This window comes from Pristiophorus japonicus, chromosome 8 (assembly GCF_044704955.1).
Source record: "Pristiophorus japonicus isolate sPriJap1 chromosome 8, sPriJap1.hap1, whole genome shotgun sequence".
Taxonomy (NCBI): domain Eukaryota; kingdom Metazoa; phylum Chordata; class Chondrichthyes; family Pristiophoridae; genus Pristiophorus; species Pristiophorus japonicus.
The window spans coordinates 106,373,470-106,398,063 of NC_091984.1; the positions used below are offsets into that span (position 1 = coordinate 106,373,470).

General features: G+C 42.9%; 2 protein-coding genes across 11 annotated transcripts in view; one reads left to right on the forward strand and one right to left on the reverse strand.

Moving 5' to 3' along the window:
• Positions 1-24,594, reverse strand: part of trmt13 (tRNA methyltransferase 13 homolog) — a 40,177-nt gene that overhangs the window by 15,533 nt on the left and 50 nt on the right. For 2 of the 9 annotated variants that reach the window (XR_011594086.1, XM_070887256.1), the window contains exons 1-10: positions 23,313-23,736; positions 15,389-15,435; positions 9,068-9,134; positions 8,768-8,809; positions 8,158-8,220; positions 7,981-8,050; positions 6,216-6,322; positions 3,990-4,157; positions 3,811-3,883; positions 3,624-3,698 (exon numbers count right to left, since the gene is read on the reverse strand). Coding sequence is in view for 8 of the 9 variants with exons in the window: in XM_070887256.1 (XP_070743357.1) it covers positions 3,624-3,698; positions 3,811-3,883; positions 3,990-4,157; positions 6,216-6,322; positions 7,981-8,050; positions 8,158-8,220; positions 8,768-8,809; positions 9,068-9,134; positions 15,389-15,435; positions 23,313-23,465 (865 nt within the window). In the remaining variant the exon portion in view is untranslated. Of the gene's footprint in view, positions 1-3,623; positions 3,699-3,810; positions 3,884-3,989; positions 4,158-6,215; positions 6,323-7,980; positions 8,051-8,157; positions 8,221-8,767; positions 8,810-9,067; positions 9,135-15,388; positions 15,436-23,296; positions 23,737-24,594 lie in introns of those variants that run through there. The other 7 variants (XM_070887258.1, XM_070887261.1, XM_070887259.1 and 4 more) reach the window with 7 other exon arrangements.
• The window catches only part of LOC139268694 (spindle assembly abnormal protein 6 homolog), a 68,065-nt gene continuing 67,276 nt past the window's right edge, over positions 23,806-24,594 (forward strand). The window contains exon 1 of one of the 2 annotated variants that reach the window (XM_070887254.1): positions 23,806-23,938. In XM_070887254.1, coding sequence (XP_070743355.1) covers positions 23,874-23,938 — 65 coding nt within the window. In that variant the 5' untranslated portion in view covers positions 23,806-23,873. The remainder of the gene's footprint in view (positions 23,939-24,594) is intronic. The other variant, XM_070887255.1, reaches the window with a different exon arrangement.

Below are 24,594 nucleotides of genomic sequence, written 5' to 3' on the forward strand. Positions count from 1 at the left end.
AAAAGCAGCAAACCTGAGGACTGGGAGAAATTTAGAATTCAGCAGAGGAGGACAAAGGGTTTAATTAGGAGGGGGAAAATAGAGTATGAGAGTAAGCTTGCAGGGAACATAAAAACTGACTGCAAAAGCTTCTATAGATATGTGAAGAGAAAAGATTAGTGAAGGCAAATGTAGGTCCCTTGCAGTCAGAATCAGGTGAATTTATAATGGCGAACAAAGAAATGGCAGACCAATTGAACAAATACTTTGGTTCTGTCTTCATTAAAGAAGACACAAATAACCTTCCAGAAATACTAGGAGGACCCCTGAGGGTTTAGCGAGAAGGAGGAACTGAAGGAAATCCTTATTAGTCAGGAAATTGTGTTAGGGAAATTGATGGGACTGAAGGCCGATAAGTCCCCAGGGCCTGATAGTCTGCATCCCAGAGTACTTAAGGAAGTGGCCCTAGAAATAGTGGATGCATTGGTGGTCATTTTCCAACATTCTATAGACTCTGGATCAGTTCCTATGGATTGGAGGGTAGCTAATGTAACCCCACTTTTTAAAAAAGGAGGGAGAGAGAAAACAGGGAATTACAGACCGCATGGCCTGACATTGGTAGTGGGTAAAATGTTGGAATCAATTATTAAAGACGTAATAGCAGCGCATTTGGAAAGCAATGACAAGATCGGTTCAAGTCAGCATGGATTTATGAATGGGAAATCATAGAAACATAGAAACATAGAAAATAGGTGCAGGAGCAGGCCATTCAGCCCTTCTAGCCTGCACCGCCATTCAATGAGTTCATGGCTGAACATGAAACTTTAGTACCCCCTTCCTGCTTTCTCGCCATACCCCTTGATCCCCCGAGTAGTAAGGACTTCATCTAACTCCCTTTTGAATATATTTAGTGAATTGGCCTCAACTACTTTCTGTGGTAGAGAATTCCACAGGTTCACCACTCTCTGGGTGAAGAAGTTTCTCCTCATCTCGGTCCTAAATGGCTTACCCCTTATCCTTAGACTGTGACCCCTGGTTCTGGACTTCCCCAACATTGGGAACATTCTTCCAGCATCCAACCTGTCCAAACCCGTCAGAATTTTAAACGTTTCTATGAGGTCCCCTCTCACTCTTCTGAACTCCAGTGAATACAAGCCCAGTTGATCCAGTCTTTCTTGATAGGTCAGTCCCACCATCCCGGGAATCAGTCTGGTGAATCTTCGCTGCACTCCCTCAATAGCAAGAATGTCCTTCCTCAAGTTAGGAGACCAAAACTGTACACAATACTCCAGGTGTGGCCTCACCAAGGCTTGACAAATCTTCTAGAGTTTTTTGAGGATGTAACTAGTAGAGTGGACAAGGGAGAACTCGTGGATGTGGTGCATTTAGACTTTCAAAAGGCTTTGACAAGGTCCCACACAACAAATTAGTGTGCAAAATTAAAGCACATGGTATTGAGAGTAATGCATTGATGTGGATAGAGACTTGGTTGGCAGACAGGAAGCAAAGAGTAGGAATAATCGGGTTCTTTTCAGAATGGCAGGCAGTGACTTGTGGGGTACCGCAAGGTTCAGTGCTGGGCCCCCAGCTATTTAGAATATACATTAATGATTTGGACGAAGGAATTGAATGTAATATCTCCAAGTTTGCAGATGACACTAAGCTGGGTGGCAGTGTGAGCTGTGAGGAGGATGCTAAGAGGCTGCAGGGTGACTTGGACAGGTTAGGTGAGCGGGCAAATGCATGGCAGATGCAGTATAATGTAGATAAATGTGAGGTTATCCGCTTTGGTGGCAAAATCATGGAGGCGGAATATTATCTGAATGGTGACAGATTAGGAAAAGGGGAGGTGCAATGAGACCTGGGTGTCATGGTACATCAGTCATTGAAAGTTGGCATGCAGATACAGCAGGTGATGAAGAAGGCAAATGGCATGTTGGCCTTCATAGCGAGAGGATGAGAGTATTGGAGCAGGGAGGTCTTACTGCAGTTGTACAGGGCCTTGGTGAGGCCACACCTTGAATATTGTGTACAGTTTTGGTCTCCTAATCTGAGGAAGGACATTCTTGCTATTGAGGGAGTGCAGCGAAGATTCACCAGACTGTTTCCCGGGATGGCAGGACTGACATATGAAGAAAGACTGGATCGACTAGGCTTATATTCACACTGGAATTTAGAAGAATAAGAGGGGATTTCATAGAAACATATAAAATTCTGACAGGATTGGACAGGTTAGATGCAGGAAGAGTGTTCCCGATGTTGGGGAAGTCCAGAACCAGGGGTCACAGTCTAAGGACAAGGGGTAAGCCATTTAGGACTGAGATGAGGAGAAACTTCTTCACTTGGAGAATTGTGAATGTGTGGAATTCTCTACCACAGAAAGTTGTTGAGGCCAGTTCGTTAGATATATTTAAAAGGGAGTTAGATGTGGCCCTTACGGCTAAAGGGATCAAGGAGTATGGAGAGAAAGCAGAAATGGGAAGTTGCATGATTAGCCATGATCATATTGAATGGTGGTGCAGGCTCGAAGGGCCAAATGGCCTACTCCGGCACCTATTTTCTATGTTTCTATAACTTCACAGTTGTTAATCTTTGGACATCAACTGCACATAGCATTGTGCTCTCACCCTCAAAAAAACCCCCAAATAAAGCTGTGCCCACTTGCTCCACAGATTATATACACTATATTAAAATAAGCAGTAGATACATGTCTGTGATCACATTGCTGTTCTCTTATCGTGAATTTATCAATGAGATTACCACCTTGTAACTTCATTTGTATCCATTATGGTCCATGCAGTGGCAATAATGGATCTATTTGCATCCAGCAACAGCTATCATCAGGCCAAGAGTCAGTACTGTAGATGCACTACTCAGTCATTTTCATTCCCACCTGTCATCTCTCAGTAACAATCTGCATCACCACTGTATTTCTATCAATCTCCAGCAGCTGTTATTCTGAAATTCAGCGGGGCCCAGAAGAGGCGAGGGTTCGGGGCCCAGAAGAGACAAGGGCTCAGGGGCAGCACTGCGGTCTATGGACAGTAGGAATATGTGGGCGCACTTGGTCCGTGCAACAGAGTTTGGTCTCCAGTCGTCTTGGTTAACTCTTGCCACTGGATCAAGACCATGCTCTGTCAAACCCATGTGGTGGCTGGTGTGCAAAGGCCACCCCACGTTAAAAGAATCCACGCACCGGCATCTTCCACCCTTCAATATTTAGTTCGGGACCTGGAATATCAGGTCCCACATTGAAATACTTGCAAACTCATCCCTTTTTGGCGTGGAAGCAGGTCATTCTCGATACGAGGGACAGCCTAATACTACTTTCATTCCTCCAAGATTATTCAGACTATACTTCCTTTAACAACTTAAATGATGCACTTCTTAGTGGGAGTGCCGGCAACAGAAAGATATAACTGTATTTACTGCAAAAAACAATGGAACTCAAATTTATGTACACATCAGAATCTGAGTAAGGAGAAGCATTGTCAAACAAGGCTTGCATTCGATAAAGTGTGTTAACTTCTGTGGTACTCAAAAGAATATGAGATTTGCAAAGGGATACCTGAAACTGCTGAATGACAAATATGAAGATTTACTTCTTAATTTTCACAAGCAGATTTCATTAAACTGAATCATACCTGTAGCAGCTCCACACAAATGCTTGCCAATTCCAACAACAGGCAGTCTTTCTCGTACAAGAAGAGGCACCTTATCTGCAACAATATCATACTAATTATTTTCTATTCAGAAAAAAACAACAAATCTTTAAAAGAATGAAAATATCCTTATTATGGAAGCTTACAAAATTTAAATGGCATCACTTGCCTAGGCTGAGATCTTCTATGTCGATCTGAAGCCGCTCAAACATTGAGCCTCGACTTCTGTGTTTACCATCTACCTGCAAAAGATAACGTTACATTTGCCCGGTTAATTTACAGAGATTTCTAGAATATTATTCCAGGTGGATAATTGATATTTGTCACATAATTGCAGCAAACTATTACCTTGAAACGAGTAGTGGCTCTCTCCACAAGGAGGAAGTGAACATTCTTGGCATCTTGTAAAGCAAGATCTATCCAATGGGACAACTTCCCCCGGCCAGCACCAAACTCCACAAAACATCGGTTCGATCCAAGCAAGTCCAATCTTTCCAAATTACCAGCAAGTGAAGCCTGGAACATTACAAATTAATCCTATATGGGTTAACAGCATTAGATGTCAACTAAATCAGAAAAAATATATACTTTTATGATTCCTCCTCCTGGAATGGCTCAGATTTTTAAATTAGTAAGCAGCTTAGCCAGCCAGATTAAGAAGGTTCCAGGTTAAATCCCCAGTCTCTGATGATTTAGCTGTAGCTCTACCAGAAATGACCACAGGGTTGCTACCGTTGGCCTCACTGCTCTGAGTCAGGGAGTGGCAAAGTAATTGAGGGAGGCCGCAATTAAAATTACACAAATGACAGCCGAGTAGAAACCAACTGAGGATTTATTTTTTCCAGCCGAGGAACAAGGTGGATCAACAAAGGCTGAAATAACCCTAATACTAAGAAGACTAAGGGTTTGCTGAGTACATAAAGTTCACACTTTTATAGAAATAAGAACATAAGAAATAGGAACAGGAGTAGGCCATATGGCCCCTTGAGCCTGCTCCGCCATTCAATAAGATCATGGCTGATCTGATCATGGACTCAGCTCCACTTCCCCACCCGCTCCCCATAACCCCTTATCGTTTAAGAAACTGTCTATTTCTGTCTTAAATGTATTCAATGTCCCAGCCTCCACAGCTCTCTGAGGCAGCGAATTCCACAGATGTACAACCCTCAGAGAAGAAATTTCTCCTCATCTCTGTTTTAAATGGGCGGCCCCTTATTCTAAGATCATGCCCTCTAGTTCTAGTCTCCCCCATCAGTGGAAACATCCTCTCTGCATCCACCTTGTCAAGCCCCCTCATAATCTTATACATTTCAATAAGATCACCTCTCATTCTTCTGAATTCCAATGAGTAGAGGCCCAACCTACTCAACCTTTTCTCATAGATCAATCCCCTCATCTCTGGAATAAACCTAGTGAACTTTCTCTGAACTGCCTCCAAAGCAAGTATATCCTTTCGTAAATATGGAAACCAAAACTGCACGTAGTATTCCAGGTGTAGCCTCACCAATACCTTATATAGCTGTAGTAAGACTTCTCTGATTTTATACTCCATCCCCTTTGCAATAAAGGCCAAGATATCATTAGCTTTCCTGATCACTTGCTGTACCTGCATATTATCCTTTTGTGTTTCATGCACAAGTACTCCCAGGTCCCGCTGTACTGCGGCACTTTGCAATCTTTCTCCATTTAAATAATAACTTGCTCTTTGATTTTTTCTGCCAAAGTGCATGACCTCACACTTTCCAACATTATACTCCATCTGCCTAATTTTTGCCCACTCACTTAGCCTGTCTATGTCCTTTCGCAGAATTTTTGTGTCCTCCTCACACATTGCTTTTCCTCCCATCTTTGTATCGTCAGCAAACTTGGCGACGTTACACTCAGTCCCTTCTTCCAAGTCGTTAATATAGATTGTAAATAGTTGGGGACCCAGCATTGATCCCTGCGGCACCCCACCAGTTCTACCTCAGCACCACCTGTCTCGACCCCTCCATTGTGTCTGGGTGTCAGCCTACTTGTCCGAAATCAAGTCCTGCACGAGCCGTAATCTCCTCCAATTAAATATTGGTAAGACTGAAGTCACTGTTTTTGGCCCGCGCCAAAAATTCTGTTCCCTTGCCACCGATTCCACCCCCTTCTCTGACCTCATTCCCTTAGCCAGCCAGATTAAGAAGGTCCCAGGTTCAATCCCCAGTCTCTCATGATTTAGCTGTATCTCTACCAGAAATGTCCAAAGGGGTGCTACCATTGGCCTCACTGCTCTGAGTCAGAGAGTGGCAAAGTAATTCCCTATATGACCTGTTTCTAACAGTAAATTAATGGATTTCTTAAAACGTGAATGTTAGTTTTATTGAAAACAACTTCCCTGTAATCAGAACCATGTGTATAGAAAAGGGAGCAGAGACATCTCCCACACCTGCATCTCTTGCTGTTTTTATTTAGAAGCAATAGATAAATAATTACTGTATCTCACGCAGGAATACAATTATCCCTTCCGCTGGCTGAAGTAATAAATTACATATTAAACACACAAGCAAGTTTTATAATTCAAATCACACATATACCATTTCCTACCTGCTGTTTCAGATGCTTAAACGCAAACTCTCCATTTTTTGGATCATTCAGAGCTTCCTGCAGTGCTATGTGGGTTAATGTTTGGTCTGTCAGCTTAGAATTCAAACCTGCAGATAATTAATAATAGATATTTTGAAAATAACACCCTCAATGAATTCATTTCAGTTTTAAAATTGCTTTGGGTGAGAGTCCCTCATTAAAAAACTTGAACGTGTTTCCTGCCACATCTGTGCCTATCTTTCCTGAAACTCCACGTTTGAATCCCTCCAATCAGATTTTCACCTTTTCCACAGCACTGAAACGGCCCTAAGTAAAATCACAAATGACATCCTCGGTGATTGTGACCATAGTGCATTATCCCTTCTTGACCTCTCTGCAGCCTGATAGTTGACCACGCCCTCCTCCAATGCCTCTCCTCCGTTATCCAGCTGAGTGGGACTTCCTTATTTTGGGTTTCACTTTTGCATATTTGATCGTAGCCAGAGAATCTCCTGCAATGGTTTCTCTTCCCCTACACCGTTACCTCTGGAGTGCCTCCAAGCACCTATCCTTGGCCCTCTTCTATTCCTCATGCAAATGCTGCCCCTTGACAAGGTGCCACATGTACGCTGACGTCACCCAGCTTCGACCTCAGCACTACCTGTCTCGACCCCTCCACTGTGTCTGGGTGTCAGCCTGCTTGTCCGAAATCAAGTCCAGCACGAGCCGCAGTCTCCTCCAATTAAACACTAAGACAGAAGTCACTGTTTTCGGCCCTTGCCAAAAATTCTATTCCCTTGCCACCAATTCCACCCCCTTCTCCGACCACTGTCTCAGGGTGAACCAGACTGTTCACAATCTGGGTATCCTATTTGACCCTGAGCCGACTGCATTGCTTCTCCATCACAAAAAAATCGACTCCCATCTCCGTAACATCACGGGTCTCCACCCCTGCTTCAGACCATATGTTGCTGAAACCCTCAACCATGCTATTGTTACCTCCAGACTCGCATCCTCAATCTTCCATAAACTTCTCATCCAAAACTCTGCTGCACTATGTCCCACTCACCCATCACCCTGTGCACACTGGCTTGTGGTCCCCAACGCCTCAAATTTCAAATTCTCATCCTTGTGTTCAAATCCTTCCATGGCCATGCCTATCTCTGTAGCATCCTCCAGGCCTACAACCCTCCAACAACGCTGTGTTCCTCCAACTCTGGCCTCTTGTGCTTCCTCCACACCCTTCGCCCCACCATTGGCAGCCGTGCCTTCAGATTTCTAGGCCATAAACTCTGAAATTTCCTCCCTTAACCTCCCCATCTCTCTCCTCCCACAAGACCCTCTGTAAAACTTACCCCTGACCAAGCTTTTAGGCACCCCTCCTAATATCTCCCTTGTTACTGATTCTCTTTGCTCTGTTTGCACTGCAAGTAGTGGAGGGAGACATTACAATAAATTCACCGATCCTGTGCTCTCTCAGCATCTAGCAAACTGGCTGAAAACTGACTATACTTATCCAACTGAATGGATTGACAAACACCTTCAGCTTGGGTGAGGGGGAGGCGGGATGGGGGAGGGGTGGGGCAGCGATAATTTCTCCTATGAATAGAACTATTGCACACTTTCCTACTTTCAAAGGACTGATTCGCTGGGACTGTATGCACTACATTCCTGATGGTTTTTCTTAAACATAATCCCAATCTGCATAGTATGCAAATTATATATGATTTTCTTTCATTTATACCACATTCCTTTAAACTCTGTATATGCGTGGCATAATACTCACTGCTGGTTGCCTTTCGGAGCTTTTTGATCATTTTCTCCAGTTCTTCTTTGGACAAATCAGAAATAGAAACCTTGAATATATTTAAGAGATAGAATAATAAGTTGATTTACTGAAGAGAAACAAAATGGTTATCATTAAAGAACATTTTGCTGATTTTCACCAAACGGGAAGCTGTACCTGTTGTCTGGATATCTCCATTCCATCTTCGTAACCCCCATTGATACCTTTAATATAGTAAATCTGAAATGAGAAAAACAAAGTAGTAGTAACAAGGATGAAAAAAAAATTGAAGAAATTTAATATAATGCATTTCATTTTAAGATTGAGTATGTGGTCTTTGTAGGTTTAAAAGAAACAAAATATGTCATTCGAAACTTCAAAAGAACTTATCTTTTTGATAGGAACATTAGGAACAGGAGTAGGCCATTCAGTCACTTGAACCAGTTCTACCATTCTATTAGATCTTGTCTGATCTCAAACCCATTTACCTGTTTTTTCTCCATATCCCTGGATACCCTTACCTAACAAAAATCCATAAATCTCAGCCTTGAAATATTCACTTGACCCAATGTGTACCTTGTTGGTTACTACAGTAGTAAATTCTGTTTCAATTCATCCTTGATTCTGGTGAGAACCTACTTAATAATGATGATGCGTATACAAAATTTTGGGTTTTCCATGTCTTTTATGGTTGATATTATAGAAAGGGTGGTACATGTACTCTGGAACTCTCTTTCTCATGTCATCCGCCTTTCGAAACTTTCTCCTCAGCCAAGCCTTTAGTCACCTTTCTTAACTCTTCCAACTCCTGCTTGGTATCCAGTCCGCTCTGCTAAATTAAAGGCTGAATTTAAGTGCAAGTTGTTTCAGTGTGATGGTGCTCCAATCTCTTATTAGCTCATGACTAGATTGACTAGTTCACCACATGTGGATCCTTTACATGATTCTGACTAGCATTTGCTGAATATTTCACAAATATTGGCACATAAATGAAAGCCAAACTTTCTATATTTGAATAAAATCAAAGTTCACAGGAGTACTTTATATAGACAAAAAGAAAAATATATCTGACATCTTTAAGACTTACAGGTTTGGGTTTTTCCCTTGAATTACACTTTTTCAGATGCTTTTCTAGTTTATCTTCATCAACTGTGCTGGAAAAAATAATTATATTTTATATGTTGTGGCTTCTTAGTGGCTAGACACTGAGTCATTTAAGACTCTAATCACTTAAACACAAGCAGATCAACAGGATCAGTTGTCTTTTGCTGATATTTATGTTTTAGTGCTGTGTAGTATTTCCAAAGTGCAATAACCAAAATCAATGTGGAAAATCTATACCCCATAATCTCATCGAATCCCACATAATACATTTTTCTCTGGCAAACAGCCATTAAATGTAAAACACTAACATGGGACGATATCTCCCCAATACAATTTCTACGGTTGAAAAAAGTCCTGAAAAATTACTTTAAAAAATCTGAACCAGTAAATGCCACAAGTTTTAGTAGAGTCAAGGGAAAAAAGGAATACATGAAAAGCACGGTGAAATTGACAACTGTGAAGCAGTTCAAATTACTAGAACAGTTAGAAATCAAGGCTCCAGAAGCACTGGCCTTATTGAGAGCTCTAGAATCACTGGAAAGAGCAAGGACCTGCAATGATACAGTGCTTCTAATGTAGTGAAGTTCCCAAGATACTTCACAGGAGGAACTGACAAGGAAATGCCAGAAGTTTAGGGGAGATAACTGAATGTGTGTGGTGGTGGTTTTGAGGAAGCATTTACAGGTGGAAAGAGATGAAGCAAGACAATGAGATTTAGGTTGAAAATTCAAGAGTTTAGGGATGTGATGACTGAAAGCTCTGCCAATAATGGTAGAATGGTGGCGGTGGGGCGGGTTGAATAGTCAGTATACCAGAGTCAGAAGAGTCGAGGGTGAAGGCTAGGATATCATAGGCAGTCCCTCAGAACCGAGGGTGACTTGCTTCCACTCTAAAAGTGAGTTCTCAGGTGGCTGAAGAGTCCAATGCGGGACCTGCAGTCTCTGTCACAGGTGGGGCAGACAGCGGCTAACGGAAAGGGGGGGGTGGGGAGCCTGGGTTGACGCACGCTCCTTTCGCTGTCTGCGCTTGGTCTCTGCTTGCTCTTGGCGATGAAACATAGAAAATAGGTGCAGGAGTAGGCCATTCAGCCATGAGACTCAAGGTGCTCAGCGCCCTCCCGGATGCTCTTCCTCCACTTTGGGCGGTCTTGGGCCAGAGATTCCCAGGAGATGATGAGAATGTTGAACTTTGTCATGGCGGCTTTGAGGGCGTCCTTGAAGCATTTCCTCTGCCCACCTGGGCTCACTTGCCGTGACGAAGCTCCAAGTAGAGCGTTTGCTTTGGTAGTCTCGTGTCGGGCTTGCGGACGATGTGGCCCATCCAATGGAGTTGATCGAGTGTGGTCAGTGCTTCGATGCTGGCCTGAGCAAGAACACAGATGTTGATGCGTCTGTCCTCCCAATGGATTTGCAGAATCTTGCGGAGGCAGCGCTGGTGGTACTTTCTCCAGCGTTTTGAGATGTCTGCTGTATATAGTCCATGTCTCTGAGCCTTATAGGAAGGTGGGTATCACTACTGCCCTATAGACCATAAGCTTGGTGCCAGATTGGAGGTTCTGGTCTTCAAACACTCTTTTCCTCAGGCGACCGAAGGCTGTGCTGGCGCACTGGAGATGGCGTCATTGATGTCTGCCCTTGCTGACAGTAGGCTCCCGAGGTATGGAAAATGGTCCACGTTGTCTAAGGCCTTGCCGTGGATTTTGATGACCGGGGGGGGGGGGGGGGCGGGGGCAGTGCTGTGTGGCGGGGTCAGCTTGATGGAGGACCTTTGTCTTACGGATGTTTAGTGTATGGCCTATGCTTTCGTACACCTCGGTGAAGGTGTTGACGATGGCTTGTTCGGTCTCCGAGTGTATGCAGGCGCAAGCGTCGTCTGCGTACTGTAGTTCAATGATAGAGGATGGGACGACCTTGGATCTAGCTTGGAGGCAGCGAAGGTTGAACAGATTCCCATTAGTTCTATAGTTTAGTTCCACTCAAGCAGGGAGCTTCCCGAGGGTGAGATGAAGCATTGCAGCAAAGAAGATCGAGAAGAGCGTTGGTGCTATGACACAGCCTTGCTTGACCCCGGTCCAGGCATGTCATCGTGAAGCAGGCGAAGGATGGTGACAAACTTTTGAGGGCAGCCGAAACGGAGGAGGATGCTCCATAATCCCTCATGGTTGACAGTGTCAAAGGCCTTTGTGAGGTCAAAGAAGGCCATGTACAAGGGTTGGCGCTGTTCCCTGGATTCTAACTGAAGGACAAGATATCAGGAGTAGATGAAGTTCCCCGCTGAGGCACTAAAGCATGGCGGAGAAGCACTACTGGCACAAATGCATGACCTCATCTCTCTTATCTGGCGAGCATGCCAGGAGATCTCAGCGACGCCGTAATCGTGACAAGTCCGACTGCGGTAACTAGAGGAATTGCCCTGCTGTTGGCCACAGGGAAAGTCATCGCAAGAATCCTCCTCAATCGCCTTCTCCCTGTGGCTGAAGAGCTCCTCCCAGAGTCGCAATGCGGATTCCATCCACTAAGGGGTACAACGGACATGATCTTCACTGTGCAACAACTACAAGAGAAATGCTAGGATACAGGGCTAGAGGAATTCACAAAAGTAGGGGAAAGACGATGTCGGGATTTATAGATGAGGATAACCATGTAGGGAGTTATAGATGAGGATGTGAATTTTTAAATCAAAGCACTAGGTGAAAGAGAATTAGTGGAGATTTTTAAGGGCAGGACTGAAAAGCAAGTAAGATTACCTTAAGGATATGAAAGGAACAGTAAAGTTATGGATAAATTAGTGTGCTGAGGATTGTGTTAGAGGGACTGTTGAAATCATTGTAGAAATGGAGCCTGAAGGTGGACAAAGGCCTGGATAAGAATTTCAGCGGCAGTGTGAATGGATTAAAGTGGACAAGATTACAGAAGTAGAATTGGCTGGTCTTCACAATGAATAGGATGTCAGCCTTGAAGGCCAGTTCAGGGTCAAATTGGACACTGAGGATACATTCTATCTGAAGTAAGTAGCCTGAGTGAGTAGCCAGGAGGAGAATGAAATTGGAGGCTAGTGTGCAGAGGTATTTGCAGGAGTTGAACAGAGTAGCTTCAATTCTGACAGTATTTAACTGAAGAAACTTCTGGCTCATATCACTTGATGTCAGACAGCACACTAATAATTGTGAAGAGTGATGGCAAAACTGGATGTTGTTCAGTATTCATGCAGAGCTGACTCATGCTTAAGGATGATGTAATTGCTGAAAGATAATGTGTAGCGGAGGAAAAAGAAGTGGCTAAAGAGGTGAGCCTAGGCACGCCCTACAAAGACATGAATCTGTTGTAACAAATAGGAAAATTTCTCTGCTGATTTCATAGCTTTTAAAAATACCTCGAGTTAAAATGGAAGCTATCCTTTGTCACACAGATGATTGGTTAACTTCAAACAGCATGCCTATGGGAAAGCAGTGAATCCCTGCGGTCAGAAATTATTTAGGTCAAAGTTACCTTGATAGCGATAACAGCTTACTTGAAATATTATTACATGTGGATTGGAAGTGATGTAAATAATTCTATTCTCGCAGAGTAGTGAACCATCAGAGGAATCCATTATAAAGGGTGAAACCCAATCCGGGGAAGTGCATGAAAAAAATGGCGATGCACCAAGAAGGATAAACTGGTGTCATGCTCAAGAGTCCATCCAGACATGAACGCTACTTAAGACTAGCAAAGAGGAATAAAAAGACAACACTGGCGACGTAAATGAAAAAAATCAATTTATTTAAACCAAAAAAAGTTACTGTAAGTAAATACAGCATTGACATAAAAGTATTAATTGTAATTATTTCCATTACAATCTGAGGTAATAAGCTTGAAATGACTAAAGAATACAAAGAACACTTTGCCATTGCAATGTTTACAATATGCTTTTAATTTTGTGCAAGAATTCAAATTACATATGCCAAAAGATAAAAGATCTGATAAAACAGTAATAGTCTCGCATCAATATCTATGATGCGTTTGTATGACTATTTGATTTTGCTTTTGGCTATAGAATTACAAAAACCTAGCTGTCAAGCTTTGACAAGACCCACAGTATTTGGATGGGAGTGGCATCACAACCTGAAAGAATGATGAGCAGACTGACTGACCATTTGCTCTGCCAACTGCAAATTTACTACATCAGTGTGCATAGGAATGTTCCTTGATTGTACACTAGTGTGAACATGGTCAATAACCTATTAAAGCTGGTGCACACGCACCTCCTAAGACTTGGATTTTTTTCTGGAAGTTGGATAGAGGCAAGGGTTTAAAACATTGCTGAAGGGTCAGCATCTATTGCCCATGGCCTACATGTCCTCACTGCTACTGTTGCAGTACCTCTTGCATATCTACAATATTTCCAGAAATGTCCCAAGAAGATTAGTTTACAAGTGACAGCGCTCCTAATGCTTTGCACTGCAATGTGGACAACTCTACCTAATCACTGGTTTCCTTGCTGTCCCACACCTTATCAGTATTTGCCAAGACAGAATGCCTTTTTGCCTCTCCTAGGAGATTACATGGGGCTGTGAGGGGAGGCGGTAGGTAGTTTCTAGTCATGATGCTCCAGTGTGGGCTGGGGGGGGGGGGGGGGGGCAGGCTTGATGGATCAGCTGGTCTTTTACTGCCTGCCATTTTCATATGTTCCTAATGGACGAGGTGGATACATCTATGGAGACAAAGACAACAATATGTAATATACACCAACTTAATATGTAAACAGGTGGCTATAGATACTACAAAGGCAAAAAAAGATTTATGCAGGTAAAGTGCAACTTTAGAGTACTAAAAAAACATTCTACATACGTATTGGAGACTTTATAGCCTTATGCTGATGTTATTTAAATTGCAATTTATGCACAATGTCTTCCAACTAGACAGTAACAGGAAAATTGCTTAAAACCTAATTACATTGTTTACACTTACCAGACCACTGGTACTCTGGAGATGGGATTTCTTCCTCAGTGACTAACTTCAACAGCTTCACTCTTGTTTCCTCTGGTCACAGATTATTTCTTCTCCAAGTGAAACCAAGCCTTCCCAATGTGCTTTCGAACCATCATATATTCTTTATTGCCATCCTTTTGATATTATATAAAAAGGGATTTATGCAGTCCTACGGCGTCAACAAATTTTTAAGGTTTTATATAGTTTTCCCTCTTATTTTTAACGATTCATACACAAGTCTGCTCTTTTGGAGTAGGTAATTTTAATTACATCATGAAGAACATATCATTACATTTTATGAACTATTTGACTAAAAAGTTACTTCTAAGATATCTAGTCATCTCTGCCTCTTCCTGAACTCTATTTTGTGCCTTTTACTGCCTCTATTGTTGCTACGGTGCAATTACATATTCAATATATTTGCACACTTAACATGACTTGTTAAGATAATCGATTCAGTAATCCCATCAAGCTAGTGATAGGGTGCCATCTGTTTATAGAAAATTGCATGAAGGGAATTTACTGCCAAATAACCGTTACAAATTGGGGGTAGGGCAAAGAGAGAAAAATCATCCCTTCTGTGTTAAATATAATTACTGTTGACAGAACAACTATGTAATTAGCCATCACATTATAAACCCCTTCTCCTGCCTGTTTTAAATATTCAAATCAAGTTCCTCCTAAAAGCCTTTTCTTGTAGCTCTTTGTACACGTTTTCTTCCAATATTTCCTGTTTAAATAAAAATTATGTTTTGAAATATAAGGTAATGCCCCATGATCTAAGGTTGATAATGAATTCCAATGGGTATGCAAGATCAGAGTTTCATGGACAGAGGGAAGAAAAGAAGGAATTGCATCTAAAGGGCACCTTGTCACATGTCTAAGGAAAGGCCCAAACATTTACATACAACGAATCACTTAAAATGTGGCAACTTCTATTATACAGTCAAACATAATAATCATTTTGAACAAAGCAAGAACCCACAAAGAGCAAAGAGATGAATGGTCAGTTAATCTGTTCTTGGGGTGGTGGCTATGAACAAAGCATATTGGCTAGGATTTCCTTCCCTTTTTCCTAATATTGCCATGAGGTTTTTAATATTCACTTAAAACAGTGATCAGGCAGATAACATCTCATCCAAAAGGACTGCACTCCCTCAGTACTATATTGGAGCATCAGCCTAAATTGCATGTTCAAATCCTGGAGTGAAGCTTGAATCCACAGCCTTCTGACTCAGAGTGAGTGGGTCAACTGGGTCAAGCAGATACTTTAATTCATCTTTAACATGGTTAAAACATACACACAGTAATTAATTTATGCTTCTTGTACTTACTGTTTTGGGTCAAGGGGACATGGAATTCTTCTTCTTTGGTTTTCATCCTGCAAGAAAATGTAAAAAAAATTAACTTGAACACGTGAATTGATGAAACTTCTGTTATTTAGGAAATTGATAATTAACAGTTAGATCTCCAGTTGTCACTTAATGATCCACATCACTCTTACATTTCAGAATGATTTTCAGAGTTCAACTTTAGAACGAGTATAAAATAGCTCAATTTTCTGTGCATTAACAAGATTAATTTATGGAAGAGACATTTATTGTTCACTTGTCCTGGTTATTCATAATATATGATGTAACATATCCATAATACTCCCACAAATACTGTCACCAGCATGATCATGCATAGTGCCATCTTATAAAAGTGAATGCTGTGGAAACTTGGACCAACACTAAAAGTTAAACGATGAAGGTTAAATATTGGCCATTTACACCAACAACAGCCAGTTCAACCTCTCCACCAATTCCCTCGACCTCACAACCATTTTGGTGCTGTCAGATTGCTCACCTCATAGTTGTGGATGAGCTAGAACATCCTACAAATGAACATCAAGACAACCAAATGCGTAATTTCTGATGCCCACCAGAAATGCTGCAACTTTTTGCTATTGACTGCATTTCTTTCCCAGGCTGCTTAATCAAATGTAACCAATCTGCATGCAACTTCTGCGTTATTTTTCACAAAGCAGAGCTTCAAACCCCATATCCTATTCACTACCAAAGATTCTCTTGCTTCCACCTGTGCAGCATTGCTCATCTCCAATCTTATCTTACTCCTACTGCTGCCAAAACTCTTATTCACAGTCGTCAATTCTAGACTATATTTCTCCTTGCGAGCCTCCCGACACTCCAAATTGTCCAAAATTACATTACTCGCACCCTGTCCTGCATTAAGTTCACTCATCCATTACCTTCATACTTATTGATCTATATTGGCACCCCATTCCTACAATTAAAAAAAAATCTGTGTTTACAAATTCTTCCACTGTACATCTGTAACCTCGTAAATCTTGCCTTTCCTCCGATGTCTTCGGTCCTCCATTCCACATCCCATCTTTAGTGAAACCTCCTTCAGCCATTTTGGTCATACTCTGTGCAATTCTCTCCCCAAACACCTTTGTCTGTCTACCTCGACCTACCTTTAAAAGCCTTCTTAAAACACATCTCTAAATAAAGCTTTTGGTCAGCTCTCAAACAAAAGCTCTGCACCCACTCCTCTTCGAAGCACCTTTGTATTTTTCTACATTAATCACAGAATTGAATGTTACAGGAGAGCAACAGGCCATCTAAACCATCAACCCTGCACTGGTATTATTCTCCGCATGAACCAACTAGTCCAACAGTCCTCTTTTTCAAGCAGCTACTTTTAAAAGTACTTGTGGACTCTGGTTCATCAACAACTTGAATTTATAAGGTGTCTTTAACGTGGAAAAACATTTCCAAAGGTGACTTAGAGGTCAAAGAGATGGATTTCAAGGAGTCTTAAAAAAGGGAGGGGGAAGAGAGAGAGGGAGATGGAGAGGGAAAAAGGGAGACAGAGCGGGTTACAAACTGAGGGCCTAGGCGGCTGAAGACACAGGCAACAATGGTGGGTGAAAGGGCGGGGATGCACAAGAGGCCAGAGTTAGAGAAATGGTGAGTTTGGGGTGAGGGCTGCAAGGCTGGAGGAGGTTACAGAGATAGGGAGGGGCAAGGTCATGAAGCAATTTAAACACAATGATGAGAATTTTAAATTGGGGGACCAGGAGCCAATCTAGATCAGCAAGGACAGGGGTTATAGGGAGAAGAATCAAATACAGGCATCAGCATTTCAGATGAGCTGAAGTTTATGGAGGATGAGAGGCACTGGAATAGCTGAGTCTGGAGGTTACAAAAACATGGATCAGGGTTCAACTGCTTATGATAGAGAATTCCAAATTCTAACAACCTTCTATATAAAGAATTTTTTTCTAACTCCTCCTTAATTCTTATCTTAAATTTGGGCCCTCCCGTTATCATCTCATCAACCACTGAAAACAATCGACAACATCATCATCATAGGCAGTCCCTTGAAATCAAGGAAGACTTGCTTCCATTCTAAAAGTGAGTTTTCAGGTGACTGTACAGTCCAATGCAGGAATTACAGTCTCTGTAACAAGTGGGGCAGATAGTGGTTGAAGGAAAGGGTGGGTGGGGAGTCTGGTTTGCCGTACACTCCTTCCGGTGTCTGTGCTTGATTTCTGCATGCTCTCGGCGACGAGACTCAAGGTGCTCAACGTCCTCCCGGATGCTCTTCCTCTACTTTGGGTGGTCTTGGGCCAGGGATTCCCAGGTGCCGGTGGGGATGTTGCACTTTATCAAGGAGGCACAACTATTTATCCTATCATAACCATTCATAATCTTGAAGGCCTCAATCAAGTCAATCCCCATCTTCTTTGCACTAGTCCAACAAAGGAGGATTCGCTACTGGATCTAGTAATGGGGAATGAACCAGAGCAGATGAGAGAAATAAAGGTTGAGGAATCTCTAGGCAATAGTGACCATAATATAATATGGTATAAGATAATAATTGAGAAGGACATAAGCATGACAAAGACCAGGGTAATAGATTGTGGAAAAGCTGATTTTGATGGGCTGAGAATAGAATTTGGGGAAATAAAATGAGCAAACTATGATGTAGAACAGCAATGGGAAACATTTAAAACGGTGTTCAAAAGAGCCCAGGAAAAATATATACCGCTAAAAAACAAGAACAAACTAAACATTAATGAGGCACCATGAATGAATAAAGACACAAGGGAAAATTGAGGGCAAGCAAGGAAAGAGGCATACACAAAGTACATCCCTTCTTCTTAGGCAGATCCCCGGAATGAAGGATAACTTGCTTCCACACTAAGATGAGATCTAAGGTGACTGATGAGACCAATGTGGGATCTACAGTCTCTGTCACAGGTGGGGCAGATGGTGGTTGGAGGGACGGGTGGGTTTGTTTTGTTGTACACTCCTTCCGCTGTTTGTGCTTGGCTTCCGTGTGCTCCTGGCGAAGAGACTCCAAGTGTTTGGCGCCTTCTCAGATGCTTCTCCTCTACTTTGAGCGGTCTTGGACCAGGGATTCCCAAGAGTTGGTGGGGATGTTACATTTTTAAAAGGAGGCCTTGAGGGTATCCTTGAAGCGTTTTTTCTGCCTCCTGGGGCTCGCCTGCCGTGACATAGCTCGGAGTTTTGGGAGTCTAGTATCGGGCACGCAGACAATGTGGCCGCCTGTCCACCGGAACTGGTCGAGCGTGGTCAATGCCTCAATGCTGGGGATGTTGGCCTGAGAGAAAACGCAGACGTTGGTGCACATATCCTGCCAATGAATTTGCAGGATTTTGCGGAGGCAGCGTTTGGGCTACTTCTCCAGTGCTTTGAGGTGCCTACTGTATATAGTCCATGTCTCTGAAGCATATAGGAGGGCGGGTATCACTATTGCTCTGTAGACCATGAGCTTGGTGCCGGGTTTGAGATCCTGGTCTTCAAACACTCTTTTCCTCAGGCAGCCGAACGCTGGCACACTGAAGGCGGTGTTGGACTGTCTGCCACAGGGAAAATCATCCTCAATCGTCTCCTCCCAGTGGCTGAAGAGCTCCTCCCAGAGTCGCAATGCGGATTCCGCCCACTAAGGGGCACAACGGATATGATCTTCACCGCGCAACATATCCAAGAAAAAGGAGCAGCATCAACCTCTGTACAAGGCTTTCTTTGACCTCACAAAGGCCTTCGACTCTGTCAACCATGAGGGATTATGGAGTGTCCTTCTCAAATTCAGCTGTCATCAAAAATTTGTCACCATCCTCCGCCTGCTTCATGATGACATGCAAGCCGTGATTCTTACCAACGGATCCACCACAGACCCAATACAAGTGCAGACCGGAGTCAATTAAGGCTGTGTCATCGTACCAACGCTCTTCTCAATCTTCTTCGCTGCAATGCTTCATCTCACCTTTAACAAGCTCCCCGCTGGAGTGGAGTTAATCTACAGGACAAGCGGTAAATCTTGCTACAGCTATACAAGGTATTGGTGAGGCCACACCTGGAATACTGCATGCAGTTTTGGTTTCCATATTTACGGAAGGATATACTTGCTTTGGAGGCAGTTCAGAGAAGGTTCACTAGGTTGATTCCAGAGATGAGGTGGTTGACTTATGAGGAAAGGTTGAGTAGGTTGGGCCTCTACTCATTGGAATTCGGAAGAATGAGAGGTGATCTTGTCGAAATGTATAAGATTATGAGGGGGCTTGATAAGGTGGATGCAGAGAGAATGTTTCCACTGATGGGGGAGACTAGAACTAGAGGGCATGATCTTAGAATAAGGGGCCGCCCATTTAAAACAGAGATGAGGAGGAATTTCTTCTCTCAGAGGGTTGTAAATCTGTGGAATTCGCTGCCTCAGAGAGCTGTGGAAGCTGAGACATTGAATAAATTTAAGACAGAAATAGACCGTTTCTTAAATGATAAGGGGATAAGGGGTAACGGGGAGCGGGCAGGGAAGTGGAGCTGAGTCCATGATCAGATCAACCATGATCTTATTGAATGGCGGAGCAGTCTCGAGCGGCTGCATGGTCTACTCCTGTTCCTATTTCTTATGCCCTTATGTAAATTGTTCAACCTCTGACGCCGCCTGTCCAGATCCAAGGTTGTTCCAATTTCTGTCACTGAATTACAATATGCAGATGACAGAGATTGGAACAACCTTGTGTTTGTGTACACTCGGAGTCCGAACTCCAAACCATCGTTGACACCTTCACTGAAGCGTGCGAGTCTGGGCCTTACGTTAAACATTAGTAAGTCAAAGGTTCTCTACCAACCTGTCCCTGCCACACAGTACTGCTCCCTGACTTTCAAGATCTATGACGAGACCTTGGACAATATGGACCACTTCCCATACCTTGGGAGCCTACTATCAGCAAGGACAGACATCGATGACGACATAGTACATAGATAGCAGGGGCAAGCATGACAAGGGAGAATATGAAGAGATTAGGAGAGAAGTCAAAAACAATTAGGAAGGCAAAGAGGAACTATGAAATTAAATTATCAAGCAACATTAAACAAAATAGTAAAATATTCTACCGGCACAAAGATAAAAAAAAGGAAAGTCAGGATGGGAATAGGGCTTTTGAAGGACAGGATAAAATCACAGGCAGTGATTGCAAAATCGCAGAAATATTAAATCATTATTTTGCTTCAGTATTTTCTAGGGAAACGGATCAGATAGAAATAACATTGGAAGATGCTATTAGAAATGATATAGTCACATTAAATTAAAAAGGATAAATATTAAATAAACTAAATCAAATTCAAAGAGGATAAAACTTCTGGTCCAGACAGATTGCATCCGTGCGTTTTAAAAGAATCTGAGGAAAAGATAGCAGATTACACATATTTAATAATTTGTTAGAAAAAGGTGTAGTGCCAGACTGCAGATACCTATATTTAAGAAAGGAGATAGAACATATACAGGGAACTTTAGACCACCCAGCTTAACATCGGTGGTGGGAAAGATAATGAAATCTGTTAAAGGAAAAATACACAAACATCTAGAAAACAGAAATATAGTAATGAATAGTCAGCATGGATTTCAAAAGGGAAAGTCTTGCTTGACCAACCTCATTGAATTCTTTGAAGAAGGAACAGAGTAGACAAGGGTAATGTAGTAGATGTAATACATCTAGATTTCCAAAACACCTTTTGATGAGGTAACAGAGAGGGTTGATGAGGGTAATGCGGTTGACGTAGTGTACATTGATTTCCCAAAGGCATTCGACGAAGTGCCACATAATAGGCATGCCAGCAAAGTTGAAGCCCATGGAATAAAAGGGACAGTGGTAGCACGGATACGGAATTGGCTAAGTGACAGGAAACAAAGAGTAGTGGTGAATGGTTGTTTTTCACACTGGAGGAAGGTAATACAGTGGTGTTCCCCAAGGGTTGGTTCTAGGACCACTGCTTTTCTTGATATATATTAATGACTTGGACATGGATGTACAGGGCATAATTTCAAAATTTGCAGATGACACAAAACTTGGAAGTATAGTGAACAGTGAGGAGGAGAGTGATCGACTTCAGGAAGACAAAGGCAGGTTAGTGAACTGGGCGGACACGTGGCAATTGAAAACTAACGCAGAAAAGTGAAGTGATACATTTTGGCAGAAAGAATGAGGAGAGGACATATAAACAAAATGGTACAATCTTGAAGGGTGTGCACAAACAGAGACCTGGGGGTATGTATGCACAAATCGTTGAAGGTGGCAGGGAAGATTGAGAAAGCAATTAAAAGAGGCTTACGGGATCCTGGGCTTCATAAATAGAGGTATAGAATACAAAAGTGTGGAAATTATTAATCTGTATAAAACAACTGGAGTACGGTGTCCAATTTTGAGCACCACACTTTAGGAAGGATGTGAAGCCCTCAGAGAAAATTTACGAGAATGATTCCCGGAAGGAGGGACTTCAGTTACGTTGATAGACTGGAGAAGCTGGGGTTGTTCTCCTTGGAGCAGAGAAGATTGAGGGGAGATTTGACAGAGGTGTTCAAAATCATGCGGGGTTTGGACAGAGTAGAGGGAAACTGCTCCCATTGGCAGAAGGGTCGAGAACCAGAGCACACAAATTTATGATTGGCAAAAGAACCAAAGGCAGCGTAAGGAAAACATTTTTTATGTAGCGAGTGGTTAAGATCTGGAATGCACTGCCTGAAAGGGTGGTGGAGGCTGACTCAATCTTATCTTTCAAAAGGGAGTTGGATAAGTTACTGAAGGAAAAAGATTTGCAGGGCTATGGGGAAAGGGCATGGGAGTAGGACTAGCTGAGAGCTAGCACGAGTTCGATGGGCCAAATTGCCTTCTTCCGTGCTGTAACCATTCTATGATTCTGTGATAAGATAGCACATAATAGACTAATGAATAAGGTCAGGGGACAGGTAGCAGAATGGAAAGCTAGCAGGTGGCAAGATAGAAAGCAGAGAGTAAAGGGTAGCTATTTCAGAGTGGCTGAAGGTGGGAAGTGGGGCCCCACAAGGATCAGTGCTGGAACCAATGTTGTTCACAATATATATTAACGATTTAGACTTTGGAATCAAATTCACGGCGACACCAAATTTGCGTGGAATAGTCAATATTGAGGAGAACTCTAACAAATTACAAGAGGACATTAAGGAACTTTTAATGATGTGTCTCTGCACCACAAGAACCTTTTGCTCCATTACCCCATTTAGACTCTTATTTTCCAGAGTACATGGTCTCCTTAATCTTCCTGCCAAAATGCACCACCTCACACTTATCTGTATTGAAATTAATTTGCCAATTACACACCTGTTCACGCAAATTTATTAATGTTTATCAATAGTTTAAAAAAAAGTTGGACAGATACTTGAGAATTAGGAACTTGCAGAACAAAAAGCAGGGGTGGGACTAAGCACGACTGCTCTTTCAAAGAGCCAGCACAGGGCCGAATGGCCTGTTTATATGTAAGTTTCTATGATTCAATTAATGTCTTCTTGTCATTTGTTGCAGTCTTCCTCAGTATTGACTATTATACCTCCCAACCTAAGGTTAAATACATTTGTGTGACATACAGAATGGATTCCTTATAAAGGACCCCATGGTACAACCTGAAGGAGCAAACCTTCCTCGCAAACAGTGGACAATCATCAATCACCTCAGAACTGGTCATGGTAAATGCTGCCACCTTCTCCATAGATAGAAGATTAAAGTGGTTATACCGGAAGCTTTGCGCTGGATATCTGACTTAGATATTGAACATTTGATTTGCTTTGCTACTACCATACAAAAGAATACATATTTATAGCAATCCTAACGTTCAGGCTCTTTTGAGGCCAGATATTGAAGTGACTACCAAGGACACCTGTCCTCTTATAATTACTGAGTAGTTGCCATACTTCACTATTTGGTGCTGTATTCGCATGTTCCCCACAGAAACGCTTGCCTTCTGCAGCAATCATTTTGCAATATCTCTTCTTCTTTTCCACAAAGTACCCGCATTTTCCTGGCAGGGGCGCCTGGATGCTATTTGTAGCCGTCTCGCCGGCCATGCTGGCACCGAGCGGGGCAGCAGCAACGACTGTACGAGTATGCCCCAAAACGGAGGCCTATGCCACGGGCTGCCGTTTTCCAGATCGATCCCCGCACAAAGTCGGTTGGAAGGACGAGCGAAATAACGTGTTCTACCTCGAGAGATGCCTAGCGGCCGCTCAGTATACAAGGGTTTACCAAGCAAGTTTAAAAGTAGCGCGCTTTGCAGCCGCCGCTTCTAAACTATCCGGTGTGAACGGTCACCTGAGCCAGGCAGCCCTTTGCCAAGGACCAGAGGTCAAAGATCAGAGGGTTGCGAGGCCCCGCCCCCCGGACACCAACGGCCGTGCGCGAGGCCGCGGCGCCAAGTTTTGAATCCGGAGGATGGCAGCGGGAGCGGCCTAGGCCGCGATTAGGGTGAACTCACAATGAGCCGGCAACTCTTCAGCCAGATCGTGGGGGTGACCGTTAAATGCAAAGACTGCGAGGAGAGGTAAAACCGCCGCTGATTCAGGGAGCCGCGGCCCTCCCGGGGGTGGGTGGGACGTGATTGAATACAACCTGGCTGCTGCAGGAAGGTTGGCGGCTCGATGTCTGCCGATTGGGACAGCGGACTGGCGGGCAGCTGGTGTAGGTGCTGTGCTCTGTTGTGCTGTTTACGTTCTAGATCCCAGATTATTCAATTAGGTTTTATGTTTTTTTTCAAATGAAGCTTGTCTCACTCCCAATGGACTGAGGCTCCCATCCACCCATGCTATTATGCTTTAAAAATGTCGCCTATTTTGATGTATATCACTCTTTAAATTTGCTTGTGATCAGTCTCATCCTTTTTTCTTCTAAATCCAGATCCTGACAGTTGCCTGACATTGACAACTGTGCTATAAATGGTAATAGAGTCTGCACTGTTCCATGATCATAGAAACATTAAAGTATGCAAAATCATAGTCTCAATCTCACCACTTCAGGTAGGTTTCCTGGAGGAGGCACTCGCCTGCACTGGATCTATTACTTGGCTGTACCCAGGGCTATCTTTCCATCTTTCTGTGTGCCAGTAAGCACTGGGAAAGATTTGTGAGACATATGACCTTGTTATAAGCTCCTCCGCCACAAAAACACTCACTGCACCTCCGCCACGATCTCGCGCCGCAC